The sequence below is a fragment of the Netta rufina genome (assembly GCF_964035555.1).
Source record: "Netta rufina genome assembly, chromosome: 3".
Classification (NCBI taxonomy): domain Eukaryota; kingdom Metazoa; phylum Chordata; class Aves; order Anseriformes; family Anatidae; genus Netta; species Netta rufina.
In genome coordinates this window covers 30,731,319-30,752,978 of record NC_140125.1, presented here as the reverse complement: position 1 = coordinate 30,752,978, position 21,660 = coordinate 30,731,319, and the positions used below count along the sequence as shown (strand labels likewise).

Genomic DNA, 21,660 nt, shown 5'->3' with positions numbered 1-21,660 from the left:
AGTAGAGAGGTTCTTTTATGTCTAACATACAACTCCAGTTAAAGACATCATTACTTCTATTTTTTCTGGCTGTAGACATATACTAAATTACTAAATTTGGTAGTATATAAATTTGCATTTGTTTTACTTACTCCTGATACCAACTGCTTTTTCTGCAGAACTGTTTGAATAGTAGGGTGTTATTTAAGACTTGCCCTACACTATTGCAGCAGCTGAGCCCTACAATATCACAACACTTTTTATTTATTTCAGCAGAACTCAAATAAAAGCTGTAATTCATTCCCCACAACAAGGTGCTATTGAAGGCAGTCTGGAGGGGAAGATCCTAAGAAGGCATCAATATCCTGGAAATTACAATAGCAGGAATATTTTTTAGTGTCTAAAATTACCATGAGTCTATTCTGAGCTATGGTGTGTCTCTTCCAGAATAATGTGTTTTGTTTTGTTTTTTTTTTGGTGATACTTCAGTAAGAAAATACAGTCACACTTCAAGGTACTCTACCATTGCTGTCAAGTTATCTGAGAGTGTCTAACAAAAGCTAATTTACAGTGGGAGGGGTCTACAAACAGGCGCCATTAAGTCTAGAGCGATGAGACTGACATCAGTCTGACAAAGTTATAATGTAGAAGGGTACTATAACTCTGTGTGAAGTACAAGGTTTCCACCCCAAGGAATTCTTTTACTTCTTTCCTATTCCTCTAAGCTAATACACAGTGAGGCTTCTATTCTTAATCTATTCTTAAGGGAAGGAAAGAAAAATTAATTAATAGACATTTGCAAGTAAGTAACTAGTGCCTTTTTCTTTTTTTTCCCCAAAATCATGAAAATCAGAGTTCTAATTAAGATGGGATAACAGATTCATCTTCCGAATGCTCTTCCCCAGCAGGGTTTTGTAACTCTAACAGTAAGTACATAATGAAAATTATATGTATATGGGGTAGAGAGATTGAGAATGTTCTGAAAAATATACAGCAACATTGTTTTCTGTACATTAAAGCAGAAGAAGCAAAGCTTGCATCTCATCTCAAGTTGCAGAGATCACTAATCAAAGTTATTCTTCTTACTTGATTAATTTCCAGTCTGATACAGATACTACACAACCAAACACTAAAATCCTTTTAAAGTGCTTAAAGACAAAAGCTATCATCGTTATTCCCTGACTGGACAATTAACTGTGACCCTCTAAGTAAAGCGAGAATTTCAACATTTGAAGGTTGTAAAGAGACTATAAAACTTACTATCAACAAACAGTCCATTACAGACCAGCATCTGTAGGATGGTAGGGTTTTTTTGTGTGTGTTTTTTTGTTTGTTTGTTTGTTTTGCAGGAAGGGAGGTGTTGAATCTGTTAGCAGATTCCAGCCACTACCTTTCCTATTTTCAGGTTAGCAAAAGGAGAGGAAAATGGCAGGGAACAGCAGTCCTTATGGTAACTGCAGCTGAACAGGATCAGACTGGAAAGTTTTGAGTAATAGATTCTCCTTAGTGAATGTTTTTAAGACAAAATGAACTGCCTAGGAACCATGAACATTATTAAAAAGTAAACAAAAGACATTTTCGTAAAAGATGAGCTAAACAATTGTGAAAGCAATGAGACTGAACCAATTTTCCTAATACAAATAATAATTCAGTTTTCTTAATATGCGTTCTTTGTTTAGTTCTTTTCTTACATCAAATGCTTTTGTCTTAGATCAAACTATCATCACATAGTGATCTGCCCAAATGTGACTCAGGTTCACTAGAGGATAGATCCACAACAAAACAGTCACATATTTTCCAGATAAAATAACTGTAATTCACTTCTAGTTTTACCAACTCTTCTTTGGTGCATGGCTATATCTTACTGCTTATGAATAACATTGTGGGTTGTGGTTTTTTTTTTTTTTTTTCTGGCTATAATACCAGTCACTCATACCAAAAAATGTTAAATATTAATGTAGGGATGTATCTTGCAATCTGTTCATAACTTAGTAGAAAGACCAACTTCCAAAGATTCATGTGCCTAAGGAAGCCAATAGGGATAGATGGGAGAATTCAAAAAGAATAGGCTTGTATTGCAATATGCAAGAGCTTGGGCACTCTAAAAATCTCACTACCTGCAAAAGCAAGTGCTTTGGAAAGCCTGCCTCCTCCTTCTGCACAAGTTAATGTGAATGGGTTCTACAGCTACCTATGAGTGTGTACGGTTACCAAAAGTCAGCCCTCCAAAAAGGAGGAAAAAAACTACTGAGAAGTATATGGAAATAAGCCCCAAACTGCTCAACTCTGGAGATTACTGATCCTTCTGAATCCATGAGAATTAATACAAATCAGAACACTAAGAATCAGTTTAATGTGCAGAAGGACACCAGCACACACTAGCATCAATAGGAACCTGTAACTTCGGGCACATCAACACAGCTGGTGGCTGCTCAACAAGGACTATAGGATCATATACGCCCCAATGAACCAAAAGACCCTCTGGAAACTTCACAAATACCCAGCCAAAATTTATTGGTACATCAGTGCTGTTTTCCACTTGTGAATAGACAAATGTGGTTGACCTCCCAGTTGTTGCTCTAACCAAGTATTATGAGGGAGTGAATGAGTTTGTGTGAACTGTATGAAGGAATAAATGGACAACGTGGCTAATTATCAGCTAGTAACAACAGCTTGGTTCTATTATTAATAACAGCTGCATTAATAAAAGGTGTTTTTATTAACACTGGTTGTGATCTGTGTCTTCCCCCCAACTCAATTCCCTACCAAGGAAAAGAGAATTTGTAGCACTCCTTTTTTCTGGTCCTCACTATGTGATTGGCTCTACTTCTCCCCAACAGGAACAAGCAGTGTCCGCATGCCCCTGCAAGCTTGGATGAGGGGGAAAAAAAAAGGCAGGGGAGGGGGGAAAGAAAAAAGAAAGGAACGCATTTTATTATCTTAAATTACTTACTTGGTAGGGGTATAGAGTAACACCATTTGTTCTTGACAAAGACCAGGTGCCGTCAAGGTACTGATGAGCCTGGATAGCCACAGAATTAAGAACGTTACCATTGCTGGGGCTGGTGGCCATTTGAAAGCTGACCTTGGCTTGGTGTCCAGGAGAGCCATTTTTCTTCTCCACCCCATTGACAATTCCTAGACTGTTGGGTTTTCCACTGTGTTTGTTGGTGACAAAGCCTGTATAATTAGACGTAGCGTAAGGAGCAGGCATGTATGCCCAGTCCCTGGGCTGCAAGCTGCCCATGTGCCGGGAACCCACTAACGTGGGGATGTTGGAGAGGGGTGGGGGAGATCCTGGCGAGGCATCGTAATGTTCTGAGTTGGCAGCCTGCTCTAAGGTCAGCACCATCTGAATGGCCTCTTGCTTCAGCTGGTTCAGGTGTGTGGCACAAACATCGCATCTGTTGTCCTTCTCGTTCCATGCCTTCCGAATGGTATTGGGAACTTGGAGCTTGTCATGAATCACTGAAGAGAAACACGGGTCCTAAAGAGCAAACAGAGAAGGGAGAGGGGGACAGGAGAGAAATATTTAACCACTGCCACCACAGTGAAACATTATTACTGCTGATTGTGCATTTCAAAAGCCAATTTAGGAGATAAGCTTAGAATGCAAACAAAAGCCATTAGATACAGTCAACACATGGCAGCAGCAGAGTTAAACAAAAATGAGAAACTGGATCATGTAAGAAAGAAAAAAAATATTTTACTTTTACTGATAAATGACGAATGTTATAATTCCAATGCAAGCTTGAATGCATGGCAGGGAGAATGAATTAACCTGCTTCACACACACCACTGCACCTAATTTCTGACTTGAATGAAATCTACTTCTAGTTACACAGGTGAGATCAAGGGCAACTCCCCTAAAATCAATGGGCTTATAGCAAGGTTCGCTATCTACTCATCATTTGTAGCGAACAATTTTCTCCTTGGAAAGTGTATTTTTGAGACAAAACCGTGTATGATTTAAAACTGCCTACCTCATATCTTTACCTTTTAGGTAGAGTTTTCAATGGCAGTGGTGCTCTCTGTGGAGCCACCCCAATCTGACTACAATGCTGGCCCAAACTGCACAACAAGTGCTTCAGCAAGTTGTGATGCCAACCAGCGGTCATAGCAGGGCTTATCACCAAACTTGCCTAGTTATGCAGTATTGTGTGGTCTTAGAAATGCAGAGCAATGATGTTTGTTATGCAGAACAAACCATGACAGCTACGTGATGGAAACTAACATTTCTAATGCACTCATCTGAGGTTCTCTCTTTACATGCAAAAAACAGGAGTTCTAGACTAGCAGTGCTGGAAGTGGTGGAAAATATGTATATATTCTGTGCATATATGTATATATGTACATATATGATAAGGTAGGTGAGGAAAAAGAGCTTTATACTCAAGTGACTGGTTATGGAAATTTCACACAATATTTTAGCACTTTTACAGGCCAGGCTTCCCCTCCTTAAGTTTTGGGGACTTATTGGTGGATTTTGTTCTAATTATTAAAAAGATTTACATGCAGTAGCATCAGAATCTATTTTTTCTTCTTTTTCTTTGAGACTTTATCAGCTTCAGCAGCAAAATGAAATCAAACTGGAAAAGTAGAAATAAAAAAAATCCAAAAATAGAGACCACCCTTATCAAGTAATTTGATGAGCCCCATGCCATCAAAGATGGACAGATTTCATGTCTTGATAGTTTAGCTGCACTGGGAAAAAATGAGTAGCGGGTATCGTATAAGGAGGGAGAAAATTCATCGGTAAAGGGTCACATTCATTATGATCCATCTTTATTATATACTCAAGCATTTTATTTTCACTGTTTAACTACCGTGAACAGCTCCTCAGCATGCAGTGATTAATTGATTCATAAATCATGGTGCCTCTTTATGCACAGCAGCAAAAGAGCAGTTCTAGCCCCAGAAGCCCAAGAGAGCCATATAAGCTGATGGGAAACAACAGGAGGCTGAGATGTGATCAAGCCTCAAACTGGTCATTTCTATTCCATGCACAAAGGGGGTCAGAGCATCAAAGTGTGTCAGGGAGGCAGGAACTGGATCCTGCATCAGCCCTCCCCCCTTAACCTTCAGGAAAGTGGCTGATGGAAATCAGGGGGAAAAAACAGGAAGCAAAAGATGTCAAATCCTATTTTCCATCCAAGACCACAACTAGGTCAACAGATCACATCAGATACAGGCACCCCACCCATGATGCCAGGTACGCAGGGAGAGGACTCTACTGTTCCCCTAATGCACTAGACAAAGCCATCCATACAGCTGAAGTGAGGTGTGAGTCTTCTCTCCAGGCTGCTCAATGTCAGTCCAGGAAAAATCCTCGCCAGCTCTTCCTGCAGCTAGCTAATGCCACAGAGCTGGTGGTTGTTCTTTGAAAGTTAACTTCCCTTAGGCAACTGGGCTCGAACCCAGGTACTTATACACAGCATTCAGATCCAGCAGCAGTTTAACATGGAAATTCCTGGATACTATGATAAATATTCCAAGGAAATAAAGCCTTCTCTTAAAGTAAGCAAATGTCAGTATGATATAAATATTCAAGTAGCACACCAGCTTTAAGGAGTGCTGGACAGCAGTGAATTCAGCTTCATCTCAGTGTTAAAACAAACATCAGATCATTCTCTGATACAACAATAAACAGAGAGAGAGGAAGGAATACTGTTCCTCCTCGGGAGTAGAAAGGAATAAAACAGACACCACCTGAATTGATTACTGTTACAACTGGCCCTACTTATCTATCAGACTCCCCTCCGTGGATAGCTCAAAACTGGATCCAGGTCTAGGATATGAAACAAAATCCTACACGAGAGCGAATAAATTTGGAGAAACACAGGTTCCAGAAACGTTAGTCATAGTCTGTTCTCAACAGCAACGAAAAATGCTAGAGCCCATTTACTTTGTTATTCTGCACTGGGCAGCTCCAGCGTAATTTCACAGAAGAATTAGTGGACAGACTTGCAACACATCTAGGAGAAGGTCAAGGCTGGACAGTCACAGCACCCTTGTTTGAATAACAGGGCAATGCAGCTACATGACACTAAGTTTCATTATTTCATCTGCAAGCAATCATCTGCACACATTTCCCTACGGAATGCCTATTAGTTCAATAAACAGGATCTTGTCCCATAGGTCTGTATGAAATAGCGACGGGCAAACCCCATGAATATGTGGTTTGTGCTAGCTGCACTGAGCAGCAGGAGTTGGAAAGGTTATGCTCACTACTAAAACCTGTGAGGTCTCAGAAACCCCATACACACTGTCATGAGAGCAGATTTGCTTGTGAAATCTGAGGTTGACACTGGAAATACCATTTATATTTTGGCACTCATTTCCAGGCCTGACAGAACAAAGTACAGTGACACTGAAATTGAAACAGAACTTTAAAAGTCACATAAGAGTTTGGTTTGAGTTCAGGGCAAAGGTTCATGATGGTTTCTCTTATTGCTCTAATGGTTCACCCATCTTTAGTATAAACAGCATTACTATAAACTCCTATTCCTAGAATAAACACATGAAGACGTGTAAGAGGTCTGAAAGCTTCAGGAGATCAGTCACAACATGGACCACAGCAAAAATGCACCAGGCAAGCACTGAACTAAACAGAGTACTGAACTGAACTTGTCTGTAAGGAGCATTTTCGCATTGAGTTTTCAAGCTCAAGTAAAGACCAATGCCAGCTATGCTTGGCTGTTCATCGTCTCTACTCTGGCCATCTATTAATTTATCCCTCCTCTTTGGTCCTGAATTATAAAGCCATGTTGGAAATACAGTCGAGTTAAGGAAGTTTTGCTTTTTAGAGCCATCATAGACAGGGATGCTGAGGAATTCGTGCTTTACCCATTACGCAGGCACTGGTTAAAAAACATTGAAGTTCACAGCTGTAACAGGGTAAATGCAGCCTTGACCTCATGGAGGAGGGGGGACAGCACAACTGTAGATCATGTAAGGTAATGCAGAAGCATCCTCTCTTTGTCTGCCTTCATAAAGCTGTACCTTGCTCTACAATTTTCATGACATTGCAACTCCATCACTGGAAAGCAAACCAGGAAGAGCAATTCTTTCCTTCCTGCTACCCAGCATGGTGCCCATCTCCCTCTACAGAGAAAGCAAACACTTTTAGCATGAAGGACAGTGCTTCACACACACACCCACACGAAGCTCAAAAGGAGACGGGACACAAGCAGACAGAGCTCAACTGGTGCAGAGAGGAGCAGGCCAAAAATAGGATGAGCAATTTGCACTTTCATGTTACATGGCACCCAGCTGATCAGAGGTTCATAAGCAAATGTTTCATATGCCTGCTACTTGTTTCACAAACCAAGAAGGTCGACAGTAATATAGGGCATGCAGTTGTGCATGGAATCTTAAAGTTTGTTCTGCCAACTGTAGCCAATCCTATGTCGTTACCTCAGAGAAAACTCAACTTTACAACGGATCTCAAGACCTGCTTATCAAATTTTGGTTTTCAACACCAGTATTATTCATTGCTCTTCAGGGAAGAACAAAGCAGTCAACACCAGCTAGATCACAGAGGTCAGCCTCTGCTTGGAGATGCTCACAAAAAACTCATGGATTTCTCTTGTTTCTGAGAGGGTCCAGGCAGCAATGACTGCTGGTGTGTAATCCATCACACAAGGAGAGGGGAGAAATAGGGGGAACACAACAATCAAAGCTCTGCCCTGGAAAGGGTGTTTTCCAGATTCGCATTCTCCACAGGCAGGGAGTAAAAGAACTAATTAAGAAATGTAAGTAGGAGGGAAGCCTTAACCCTGATAAAAAACACATGTTTTTCCATGACTGTGCAAACATCTCTGCTCTAAACACAATCAGGCTAGTCCACGGTTGGTCTCTGTTTAAAAAATAAATAAATAAAGTCAGCTTTTTCTGTTCTCTTTTCTCTCTTGAGGGCTCACTTTCTAACCTAATAAAAAGATTATACTTGTAAATTTACTTTCCAGAGGCACTTGGGCTATTTTCCAAGTGACTCTGCATCCTAACTTAAACATATCCTATCATCTTCGAGGCTACATTTCAGAGATCTGCTGTTTTCAGCATTCCAGAGCCCCAGCAGTTGAAAAACAGCTTCTCACTGTTACAATGGCACCACTTCTGTTAAAGCAAAAGCATGTTCAAATAAGCCTCAGTCAGTGGGAGTTTTTCCTCAAATAAGGATGACAGGAGAGAGACCATGACTATAAATTAGTAGGACTGTATCACCAGACTGGCTGGGAGCCTTCAGATAAAAACCAGTTGGTTTGCTAAGTAAAGACTGAACCATCTGAATTATCTAAGGTGACAGGATCTCTGCTAGCACAAGCAGCCTTTGCTGAGTAAAAGCAGAAGTTGTACATGAGGAAGACCAACAGGGCAGTGCGATGGCCTCCCTTTTTCTTTTGCTCTGCACATCTCAGCTCCTTTGCTAGAAAAGGAGAACATATTTCCCTCTTGTCATTCGGGAACCCTCTCCTCTCCCCAGCTGGAGCATCCTCCTGCAAGCATTGTTACTGCACACTGGGAAGACGACAGAGAGAGCAGAAGGGGGCAGAGAAGGGAGGAATCCTGGACTGGAAGACTGTAAGGAGGACAAAAGGTGAGACAAGGGCTGTAAGGGAAGAGAAAGGGAGTAAAGGAAGAGGCTTTTTATATGACCCTGTTTCCAACAAGCCCTTGCAGAGAGACTCTCTCATCGACTGCAGTAAAAACTTTCATGGTGTTACCATAACCCACCTCTTTAGCTAATACCATTTTTGTCTCTCAAGCTTCAGAATTTGCTTTCTGCTGACGATGTGAGCCTTCACTTTCACAGAGGCCACAAGAATGCTCCTTGCCCTACAATGAGCATCTCCAGAATACATCTGTGGGATGTAGGAGCAATTTTTTCATAGAGCAGGGGAGGGGGGGGGGAATCATATCATGATCCTCTCTGGTATAGTATAGCCCTCACAAGAGTTTCAAGGAGTTTTTCTTGAGCTGGCAGATACTACTGACATTTGGACTTTAATAATTTAACATTTGTCAGTACAAACCAGCCACTCTGCAGCCAGAGAAATGCACTCCCTCGGTTTAGGCTCTTCGTCTTCCTATCTGAAAGAGACAGACAAAGTCTGAGAGAGACTCCCTCTCAGAAACTTGCCACAGCAGGAAGCAGGGGAGAGAAAACACTGGAAAAACCAGATGGATTAAAAAGGGGGAGGAGGAACAGAAGAAGGGGCAAAACAAAAAGTGTTTTCTAATTGCCCAATGGATCAGCTTATGGCTCTGATGATGGATCAGCACTGACAGCCTTACAGCTGCACACATCTGGCACACAGGTGTTTGTGTTCGCATTTGATAGCTAGACAGCAGCCAGATTTTTAATTGGGTTGGGAAGAAGAGATGGAATAGCAGCAGGAAAATCTAAATATACACTCAATGGTGCAAATCCAAGCCTTGCCCAATGAACTCTGCTGTTCAGCTGTCTGGGGCTCTGCAGCCCAGACCTGAATCTGTGACCAGAGCATGCAGAGGGTGTCCTGGAAGGATATTTCTTCTGTAGCTACATGGTAGACCAACTCAGCCCTTGCCAAAAGGGTAGAAATTGTCAGCTGCCTTTCTGTAGCACAAAGAACAAACACAAAGCAGCACTGGCCTCTTCACTTGTGCTGGAAAAAGCAGTGGGCCTAGTCTCTCCTTCCAGCCCGGTGAGTTCCTGCCCAAATGCTGACAGATTGCATTTGCTTTCCTAGCTGCCAGAGCACACTATGAGCTTGTGTTCAACCAATTACTCACCTTGGCCCCCCAGTACTTTTCTGTGTCACTGCTGTAAGCAGTCTTGTGCCATGTACCAAACCTAGATGTACCACAGATGTATTTTTGCTCAAGTTTCCAGTCACCCCACAGAACTCACTTGCTATAGTTGCCTTTTCAATAAACCGGTTGCCAGCCTCAAATTTGACCTAGCTATTGCTAGAATGAGATGCTTTCTAGAGCCTACAAACTGCTAGCTTTATCATCCAGATGTCTGGCCTCATTCCTCACCAGGGTGGCAAATATATATTTTTTATTTTTTTTTATCCACAAAAACCTTCCGAATGCCATTCACAAAGATACTGCTCTTGTTGGCATCCTGTACCCACCCTTTCAAACCCATCTGGGATAAGCACGAAGCATGACTGACCTATAACTACATGGGCCAGACCTGTTAAAATACTGGAATAACATTAGTTTTTCTTTGATCTTTTCAAATCTTCCCATTATTCCAAGCTTTGGTAAGCACTGAATAAACAGATCACATGAACCTCTAAGTAACCAGGCTACAGGAGCAATTATTCTTATAAAACAACTCCAGATTTTCAAAGCTTAGCTCGCTTTTCCTGTGAGAAGAACACTGCAGTCCTTTGATGAATGCCAGCACTGAGCAAGTATTGACGTTGTAACCTGTGATTTCTCAAATAGGTGTCATACCTGAAGAATGGTAACTAAACATCACAAGTGTGAAGGTCAGGACACTATCTGTGACACCTACATACTTACTGTACTCATGATTTATAAATGGATTTGCAGCAAGCTGAAATCTCTTGTAAGTGCTATTCAAACACAAGAATCATATTCCTTTTATTTTAAGCAAACAGTCATTAGCAGAATTATTGTTTATTTCATGGCCCTCTCATTCTCAGAAGAGCTATTCAGAATGTAACTTTATCAAATCTTTTCAGCTTCAGCACATCTACAACTGACGTGCATCAGAAAATCAAAAAGATTCTGTCCTATTCAGCTTACTTTTGTGTCCTGTTTTTGAAAACCATTCCTGCACGCTCACTTGTGAGCTTTTCTCTCCATATGAAGAAACATAAGTATCTTCATAGAGCAGGCATATTAACTAAGATCACTGTTCTGCAGAAAAAAAAAATACCAATAGACTAACAGAGGTTATTTTATAATGGGTAAAGAGATTTGCTTTGCACGTCTGATCTTCCTTTCTCTACTTGGTTTTCTTTGTTCCAAAAAGCTGTATGAATAAAATTCTACCTGCGTTTATCTGTATTTCATGCAGAGATTCTGACCTGAGCTAACTCTCCATCTTGGATATGCTCTCCTCAAACAACACTCATTCAGGATCTTTTCTTTGCTGCTGCTATCGGATTTCTACCCTCCTTCCCACCTTGACTGGTGAGGAGCTGGGAAGGTCAAGGGTATGAATTGACTAGACACAGCACATCGCAAGCCTTAGTGCAACACTTATTACGGTCTGTTAAAACCTGAAGAGTCCCTATATGCAGAGTTTTACTGCAATTTAACAAAGCCATCTTAAATTCACACTTTAAATTAAATTGACTTTGTTTCATGTCCTTGAATACGAAAACACCAGACAACCCAACTAATCTTAATCTTAGCAAAACTGCAAGTAAAAGTAAAATCCTGCCCACTTTATTCAAATCAGATGGAGCTCATCTGTGTGCCAGCTAGGAAACAACATTTTCTTCCTGACCTCTGGGAAAGTATATCACAAAGACAATATCCACTTTGCAGTAATAATGAAGTCTCTCCGTGCAACTTCACAGTCAGAGACACATGAAAATTTGAAATATATTTGCTTCTTCACTGTGTTTTCAGTTTGCATTAGATAGATATCGTTGTTAAAAACACGTAATTTAGAAATAGGAGCAAGTCTCCCTTCTGCACTGATTCTCAAATCCTTGCATATGTGGCGAGTTCCAAGCTGCACACAGACCTGCTCTTATCACTCAGCAGCAGTCATATCTCAAACTAGCACTGATTGGAGATTTTTACCAGCTTTTTATTCCAACTGAACTAAAGACCTCAGCATATATACCTCAGCATCTGCAGAGCTGTTACATGCCTCATTCAGGAGCTATTTCCTTCACATGAATGGACCCAGGATGAAGTGGGCACTGTGAAATCTAGAGGGCTGGTTAAGACCATGGAGAACAGTCCCAGGATCACTGTGCAACCCCTGAGGTTACAGAGGGAGAAGATGAGATACCGACTTGAAGCTGATGGTGAGAAATAAGGGGGGGGGGGGGGGGGAAGCAGCGGAATGATCTATGGAAGAATATATATTTTTTCCAAACTGATTTCTGATAAAAATAATTTGAAGGGCTAGCTGATGGGATCAGCAAAGATTCAGAATTGCTGACCCAGGCAGAGAATCACATCTCTGTTAATGTGTTGTACCCTGCTCTGCTTTCCCAAAAGACTTGTGCTGCATTTTAGGTGCAAAGAAGTTGCACAAGAGCATCCTGTTATTTGCTCTGAGGTTTGACAGCACCTGTCTGGAACATCCTCCTTGATGCACAGCAGGCCTGAGGTGAGCTGCTGGTTTAAATAGTAGCCACACATGAGGTGCCGACAGCCACTTGCTCTGTAGGCAGCTAATGTCCCCTTCTGTCTAGCCATGCAGGCTCTCACGGCCTCAATCTCACCTGCTAAATCCCTTCCCTCAGTAGTATTGGGCCTGTTAGCATTTACCACCTCTTTCTCACACCAAGCCCTTCACCCATAAAAGGGCCGTCCTGCTTGGTCCTGCCTTTGGATTCTTCACAAACTCCCATTGTGTCCAAGAAACTACACGTACATTTCCGTGACTCAGCATCTTGGAAATCCCCCTTTTTTCCACAGAAAGGGCAAAACGCCACCATCCTGCTTCTTTCCTCCCAGGAAAACAGTACCTACACTTCCCCTCCGGCTTGCACAGCCTTTTGCAGTCCTGCCCCTGGCTCCCTGGGGCTAACGGGTGTGCAGAGCCCCCAGGCCAAGCAGGTCCCCCCTGCCCCCTGAGCAATGCTGCTCCCCTTCACCCTGTGCTCCGCTAATCCCAGGTTCAGGCTAATCAATACCACACTGATAACACTGGATGTGCGTGACACTATTCATTATTGTTATTAGCATCAATAATGTGAACCAAGCATAGAAAAATCCCAGTGCAAGCACTGAAATTTCATTTTAACAGTTTTAAATTATCTCAGGGTGGGTTACACTTGCATGTGAAAGCTTCTCAGCTTTGATGTAATACCAGACATTAACCAGATATAGCTTTGTATTTATAGCCATCTCCATTAACACAATTATATTAAGAGCATGTTAATGATCTTATTATCAAAATTGTCTAATTATGTTTTTGCTTAATTTCTTTTGTGTGCATGTGATAACTTGTAATTATTGCCTGTGATCCCTGGAACCCCTAAAATGAGATGTAACATATCAAAGACATTTTTCTTTAGAAGTGAAATTTGGGTATGTAAATATACTTCTCTCTCTAGGATTTTATCACTTTTGATGACTCACACCAGTGAGATCCAAGAGACTCCTATAGTCTACAAATTTCTCATGTAAAGTACTTTAGATAAATGTATACCATTTTTATGCCTACATAAACAAAATTACAGATACACAAAAATAACCTAAAACCAAGAAAAATGCACCACAAAGTAAAATCTTTATCTTAAAGGATGCTGAGTGCCCCCATGCAGTCAGAGTAATCTAAGGGCATTAGGGCAGTCATGAAAGAACATTTATTCCACTTAGTATAAAGGGCAGGAAGCTAAAGCACACCTCAGCTTTTCAGCTGGGAATAATTTCAGGAACAAAGTTGTTTGCAGGTTTCCACCCATGTGCTAGATCAACTTATGTTTAGCACAGTATAAATGTTTGGGGCATGCAAAGAGGAGGTGGAAGAAAAAACAAGACCATGAAAAAAACAATGGAAGTACCAAGAATCTGCCAGCTCTCTCAATGGGAAAAGAATTACAGACACGACCACTTCACAGCATGAGAATGGGCCACCTTTGCACAAGGCAAAGCTCTGTTCTGTTCTCCAGCCTTGGGGCAGCTGCACTGTTTTAACCATGCCAACATGGCTCAAGTGGTAGAATGTGTGTTATGACAAGCCCTCAACAAGCAGTCTTTTTCTCTGAAGTATGCTACAAACATACCTGCTAAATTTCATTAAACTCTGTGTGATTTTCTACGCAGACTATATGCTAATTTGTATGCTTTAGCATATGCTTCAGCTCCAGTTCAGCAGACTCTGGCTGCATCTGCTGCAGTGGAGCTGGGGGAGGGTTTTACAGGATTTGGCACTTTGCACCAAGGGCAGGTGACAGAGACTGGGGCTGAGGGGCTGGTGAGTGCAGAAAGATGCCCGAGGCAGATAAGAAGCTGTGGTCAGGATGGGAGCTGTGGGGCTGTTGAGTGTAGCTTTACGTGAGAAGGTCAGAGCTCCAGCTCCACTCACTGTGGCTTTTGGAGACACCTAAGGACTTGCTTTGGGCTGCTCCCTCCCAAGGCACCCACCACACCAGCACTGGCCCAGGCTGACACAGCTGTCCCACACAAGGTACGGGCACGGCTCCAGAGGCTGCTCCGTCACTTGGCTGCCAAGCAGCTGGTGGTCTGGGTACAGCAGAAACCTTCGTGGATCTGAAGCCAACTGAAAAAGCAACTATTTGGACAGAGTTGCCAAGGATAAAAAAGCATCATATGAGTTAGGTAACCTGTGTTAGCCACTGGAATTTGGCTGGCCACCCTGCACAGAAAAAGGACGTTGCCCTTAAGTTGCTAGCAATTTTCAGACCTGGGAGGTGGAGGGATGGGACACTGTTTATAAATACCTTCTTGAAGAGATATCCAAGCATTCCTGTAACCATTTTGAATCTATCCATGCTGTAACTACACAGCACAGCATGCAATATGATTCTGTGGGCCTTGATGCGTCCTCTGGGAACAGTGCTGCTTCTGGAGACTTAGAGTCAGGACCAGCAACGTGGCCTAACACTTACCGCTGCACTTCTCCAGGCTGGTTAATGCCCTGCTGCAATACATACCTTCACAGTAAGACGTGACATTAAGGAAACTTTGGGGCATAGCTAATAAACACTTCTGCTATTGTCACTGATTAAAATAGGAATGACCCAAACCTGAAAAGTAGGCATAGCTTCAGTTCAGAACTATCAGGTTTGTTCAAAACCATCCACACTGTCACAGCCACCACAGCCTGTATCCCATTCTCCACACCCTCACAAAATCCCAAGCAATTCCGAGGGTGGAGGCTGTGACAGGGCTCAGTTGGAAGGCATTCTCATTAGGGTCTCAATGAAAGCATTCAGAGCCGAGGGAGGCCAAGCACTCCCTTCCCCGCCCGTCCCCTCCCCTCATGCATCCGCTGACAACAGAAGCCTCAAGCCCTTGCTGAGGGACCACAGGGGACAGACACATAATGAGCCCTCGCTGCTAAACAGCACGGTGTTGTGGCCCCCCGTGACACTGATCTACAAGTGTGGGCTAAAAACATACCTCCCCCACTCGCAGCACAGCTCACGTTCAGTGCTCAATAAGCTGACTGCTGACAAGCCCAAGAGGGGATCAGCCTCTTGACTTGTGTGGTCTGATGAAGGCTAAGATTACAAATCTTTTCCCAAATAGTCCCCAAGTGAGCCATGCGAAAGAAAAAGAAAAACTGGAAAGAAAAAAAAAAAAAAAAAAAAAAAAAGAGAGAGAGAGAAGGGAAAAAGGGGAAGAAAAAGCTTCCAGTAGAGCCTGGTAACACTACCCAGCCTCAAATCAAAACACCATGTTCATCAGGTTACGGTATCAGCTGAAAAGCTCTCTAAGCAGCGGGGAGGAAAATGGACTTCCAACCTTTGTAAAGATGAAAGACACTTATGACTTCAGATAATACAGGGCTCCTTGTGTACCCAGTCACAGCATAATCGATAGGGAAATGGGAATGACATCTGAAAGGATGAAACTGCTAATTCTAGAGGCAGCCACTGGTGCAGCCACTAAGGCACTGCTCTTGAAATGCATTGATTAAATCCCCCTACCAAAGGCACCTCCTGCAATTAATTTATCATTTCAAGACAGCAACCCTCTGTAAACTCAGGCTCCAGGTTCTTCTCTACTGAATTCAGCTCTGTAAGTTCAGAAATCAAGCCCAGTTTAAGAAAAATTGGACATATCTCCCTATACAAAAATGATTTAGAATAAGCAGAGAAAACCAGTGGGCTCCTGAAGCACCTTGTCAGAATTCCAGCAACTACTGACAGGTAAACAAGTTATGAAACCTACAAATGTCCAGAATTTATCCAAACATGAAAAAAATCTACTTTTTGTTATTTGCTGACAGATAACCTGACATCTGGATTTAAATTAAAGAGAATAAAAAAAAAAAAAAAAGTAGCGTCAACATTTTCCAGAAAAGCCTCTTGAAAGAACAACAGTGCAGGAAGGGGAAAACAAGACAGCTTTTCTACTGTCTTAAATTTCTTTTGTCTGAATAGCTGAAAGCTGAATATCCAGAAAGAAAAAAGAAATCCAGCTTCAGTTATGAGATAGAAAGCTCTCCTACCACTGCATTGCCTTACTTTCCTTAAAGTTTCCTTTGCAGAGTCTGGGTGCTATTCCTTTAAATTTGAAATTAGTCTCTATTGCTCATGCATCTCTACTCCTGATTCACATACACCTGAACAGTTCCTTCAAAGAAATTGCTGTGTTCTTTTCTGAAGCAGATGTGGCATGGACTAAAGAACACGGTGCTCTGGAATAAGCACCAAACCTCACTATTTGCAGCACTGTAGCAGAAGAGCCAAACTGAGATGGGCACAGAGCAAGAGTGGGAGGGTAGAAGGAGTCTGAGCAGATCAGAAGAAATGAAACGTACTGCTACGGCTTTAGGCAAGGTTCACAAAGCATGGCAATCTTGAGCATCGTGCTTGTCCTTTGCAGCCAGCTCCTACAGCAGTATCTGCAAACTGGAGTTTGGTGCCCAGTGCCCTTAAGCCAAGAGGAGCAACGTGGACACTTCAGCAGTGACACCTGGAAAAAGGAACCACTTAATCTTGCAAAGAAAAACAGCCAAACACAAGGTTGTATCTTGCTGTTATAAAGCCCCAGAGCTGTGTTCAACTCATTTGACCCTCCCAACCTGCTAAGGTGGCTGCAACATTCTCGCCAGGAGAATGCCCTTTAGGCCAACAGCACCTACCACCCCAAGACAAAAAATCATCGTGGTCATCAGCCATGGTGACTGGTCATCAGTGAAGCCATGGACAGGTCAGCTGACCTAATTTGAGACATTCAAGACTAGACTTCTAGACTGACAACAATCCACTCATTATTCTGTATTATTTTGTATTTACTCTTTTTTATGTGTAGATTAACACAGGCACAAAAGCCCTATGACAACTACACTGCTAAATCTAGCAAGAACACTAGATATGTCTCATAAGGAACAAAAAAAAAAAAAAAAAACTTTGCACACTGGGAGCTGTAAGGACCCAATCCTTACACAAGACTGTTTTAAAACCATACGGCTGCCCTACTTGTTATATATTTTTGTTACCCATACTCCCAAGTTTATGGGTGGAAACGGTTTCAATGTACACTCAAATATCTCACTACATTTTAATTAATTATAATCATTTTAATTATTTTTCCACGTTATTTTTATGTGCAGTTTGATATTAATAACCGGAAGTGTGCCTTCAGCTCATAGCCTCTATCAGAAATTATTTCACACATTTTATCAATACTACACAAGCAACATGTAAGGTCTTCATGGCTTTTCCATAACTGATGCTAGAACACCGGGATTTTTCTGTTTTATTAATGATTACATGGTCTACACTGACTACCATTGGGACTGGCAAGCTGGAGATGTTGGGAAGTCCAACTACTCCTCTACTCCCCTTTTCCCCCCCAATTCTAAATGCTTTTGGTTCTCTCAACTAAACCATACTTTTAGTATTGTAATTTAACTCACTCTCCCACGTCACCGTCCATAGAATACTTTCTGGCATGATCACAAAACTCCACCAGAGACCTTTTTTGGCATCCACTTCTATAGCATTTTGTGAGTTATTATGTGAAACTTAGGGGACACGGAAAGAGAAGGATTACAGAGATATCACTTGTTATCCAGTGCAAATATAACTGTAATGAAGTTTGATTTTGTGTATGTACATTCAGAGTTTTTTATGGCTTTTTCTTCTGCTTCTTCTTTTAAATTAAACATTGAATACACTACTGCATATTAAGGTCATTTTATTTCTAGGGACAGTTATGCCTGCACTGCCAAAACATTTTACACCATGTTTCAGAATAAATGTAAACCTCTGATTCTCCACCCCACCTCCTGCCCCTGTATTCCCAGCCAGGCTTTGCATGCAATTGTTTTCACATCTATTCTTGGCAGCAAGTGTCAGCTATGTCAGATGCATAAGGTGGCCCAAGCACTCTAACACACAAATTAAGCTCTGAAATGTCTCTGTCCTGAACTGCTGTGGCTAGTTTCCTCATGTTCATATTAGCATTTTTTTAAAAATTGACAGAGATCTTCTCTGTTACAAAATAACATGCAAAATCAGCTCTCAAAGGACAATACGAAAATAAATCTCAAAGGTCTGAAGACAGAAATTACCACATTTAGAACTGTGTCTAAGCTCAAGAGGAGAATTTACAATTTAGTGAAAAAGAATAATTCTCTCTTCTTCCTGACAACATCAGACCCAGATAGAGGATGCAGAAAATGCACTCCTTGCCCATTCTGACTGAGTCAAGGAGTGCTTCACAGAATTTGGGTGAGGAAAGCAGAGCAACAAAATCACAGAATGGCTGGTGTTGGAAGGGACCTCTAGAGGTCACCTGGTCCTGCTCAAGCAGGGCCACCTAGAATTGCACAGGACCATGTCCACATGGCTTTTGAATATTTCCATGGAGGGAGACTCCATAAACTATCTGGGCAACCTGTGGCAGTGCTAACACCCTTGCAGGAAAAAAAGTGTTTTCTGATGTTTAGATGGAACCTCCTAACACATTTTCTCATTTCTTTTGGAGCAATCCAGCTCCCTGTGTGGGCTACAGTACCCAGCAGAACAGATGCAGCAAACTGAGCAAGGTGCTGAACCCATTTCGGACATGAGATTCTCTATATTCTCGCATACTCACTATGCTGGCACCTGGGCAGTCAATGTGAAGACTCATCCCAACAACCAACACTACGTAAAGTCACTCTTTCTTCCAATATATGAAAATGCCTTTCAGGTCCCAGAAAGTAATTCCTGTATCACGTTTCATTTGCAGCTTTCAGCACATTACTTATGAGATGAATCCAAGAAACAAGTTGCTGAGGCCACTAAGTGCAGTGTCTAAACCAGAAAGGATTTTTTAGGGTAAACCAGAGTCTGCAATCTGGCAGCTCCTCATGTAGCCATACAAGGTTGAGAAGGACTTCCACTGGTGGGGACATATTTTACCTGTAATGGCTTATAACGTGCAGTGCTACAGAAATTATATCTCTTTGTATAGGGCAATTTCATGTATAGGACATAGTCATTTCATGTTAAATAAATCCGTGAAAACAGAAGAAAACAGTGTAAGAAATTGCCAAGATAGTAAGTGGTGTCACAGCAGTCCTGTGTGCAGAAAATCCCACAGAAGGGAAATGGATGTCATACCTATCACTGAGCTGTGGAGAGGCTTGGCCAACAAACACGTGACTGAGTGCCCATGCTGCAGAGCCATGGCACCCCATTCATGGCTGTGGAGCTCCCTGACTTGGGCTACCAAGGATCTCATTAAGCCTTTACACCAGTGCAATTTAATTCTTTTCAAATGATATTTGCTAGACCATTCTCTCAATTCTGTTCTCACAGAGGCAGCCTGTGCACAAACAGAAGGGGTGCTGGGCACCCCTCCTCTCCCTTCAGTACCCCATTTTCTCCCTGAACAATTTCCTGGCCTCTCTGAGACCTCTACAGTTTCCAACTATTAAATCTTTTTAGAAGAAGTCAAGATAATGCTGCAATATGTAAGTGGCAAATAAATAAATAAATAAAAACCATATAAAGCTAAAAATAACTGTAGACTATTCTCACATTGGTTGGGTGGTGGAGACAGGGAAGAGAAAAGAACATTAACAAACCCAGATATTATGTGACTTACCCAATGGAACATCTTTTCTTGATTATGTTTATTAGAGAGCTCCTATCCAAAACCTCAAATTACCCTAATTTGAAACACATTAGGCTTTTCTAATATAAAATACTAACCAAAAGTAACTAAATCTTGCAAGAGCCAGAAAGAACCCATTTTTTTTTGCCTTTAACTATAAACAACTTGCATTGCAGTCTGACAACAAAAGCATGTCTTTAGGTCTTTAAAGTGCTCTATTGCCTTTTAAATGTCCAAGGCTGGTCCTGCTCACACTAGTTCCATTTAGACCAAATTCCAAAAGGACTATGCCTCTCTTTATGTTTTTCCTCACAAAGTCCCCCAATATTTCTTTTCTCCTCCAGTCTTCTAGAAGTACTTCACAAATATGCGACAACTTTACTTTCTTCAGCCTTTTGTCAATTAAAAAAAAAAAAAAAAACTCCTGTATAACATAGCATTGTGTGGTACATAGCATTTCAAACTATTATCAGTGAACACATACACAAGTCACTGCTAAGGAAATGCTAGAAGATCACTGCATGGTGAAAATTAACACTCTCTCTCCCCTTTGCAGGTGAAGAGGAAAGTCATGTAATTTCAAATAAGATAAATTCAAATTAAGAAAAAACAGGTTGAGTGTTTCATTTTCTTTCCCTTTCCAGAAAGAAACAAAAAGCAAATTCCTGAAGCTCTCTCTTTTACTATGTTCTCCTTACATAAGCAACTTTTGATCAGATATCTGAGCAGATTTATACGATCCAGTTAGTTGTCTCTTCAGCGTCCGCTTCTCCAAAACAGCTCATCAGTATCAATCTCACAGCTGGGGCATCGTTCGAAAATCTCCACTTTCAAAACACTGGCTGCTCGAGATTTTGATTTTTACCAACAGAGCTTCAAACCAACCTCCTGCTAGTTCAGCTAGGAGCTAAGGTATGGAGCAGAAACAGTATCATTAATAGACAGAGGGTGTTGATCTAAATGAAATAGAAGTACCAGTGAAACATTATGAAAGGGGATATTTTGTTCTGCCTATGTTCTACTACGCTCACCTCAGCCAAATGCAAGCATCTTTCTGCTGTAAATTGAACTGTTTTCATCTCCTCCAGATGTAGAAGCACATGGAATAGAGTGGGTAGAGAGGGATAGACCGGGTAGTTATGTCAACAGAAGTGAACCCCACAAATCACAATATACCCATTAAAGAAAACAAAGTCAAATGACTTTGTATGTTGAACAAGATATAGAGACTTGCAAAGGATTTTACTGATACTCATCCTCAACATAGGTGCAACAAAGTCTCTGTCTCGTTCTAAAATGTCTCTGTCTCGTTTTTTGTAGTTTCACTCTGAAGAGTAAGATTGCATCTTCGGTTTTTATTCCAGAGTTTAATTAACTTTTTGGTTATGCTAAATCTAAGCTCTGAGCACCCCAGGTTTGACTGGGTATTTCATCAGAAGTCATTGCAAAGAGGGGAAGACAGCTGCACTGCCAAGGAGCTGTGTTTCAGCAGTGTTAGAAATGCTTCCACAACAGCAGAAATACTCCAGCCCAAAGGGCTTTGTGCATTGTGCACTTCTCTATGCATATCCATTTCCCTTTTTAATCTGAAGTAAATCAAGCCTAACTTAATTTAAGATTTATATAGAAGTTGAAAGATAGATATTCATGCCTCCCAAGTAGTACAGACTAGCTAGCAGACATCCCTCAAATTCCACTATTTCCTTTACTGAATTAGCACTCTTC

General features: G+C 41.5%; 1 protein-coding gene across 1 annotated transcript in view; it reads right to left on the bottom strand.

Moving 5' to 3' along the window:
• The window catches only part of KIF26B (kinesin family member 26B), a gene marked incomplete at both ends in the record, with an annotated part of 290,212 nt that overhangs the window by 197,097 nt on the left and 71,455 nt on the right, over positions 1 to 21,660 (bottom strand). Inside the window, one exon of the mRNA XM_084283885.1 lies at positions 2,933 to 3,466. Within this exon, the coding sequence (XP_084140011.1) occupies positions 2,933 to 3,466 (534 nt within the window). The remainder of the gene's footprint in view (positions 1 to 2,932; positions 3,467 to 21,660) is intronic.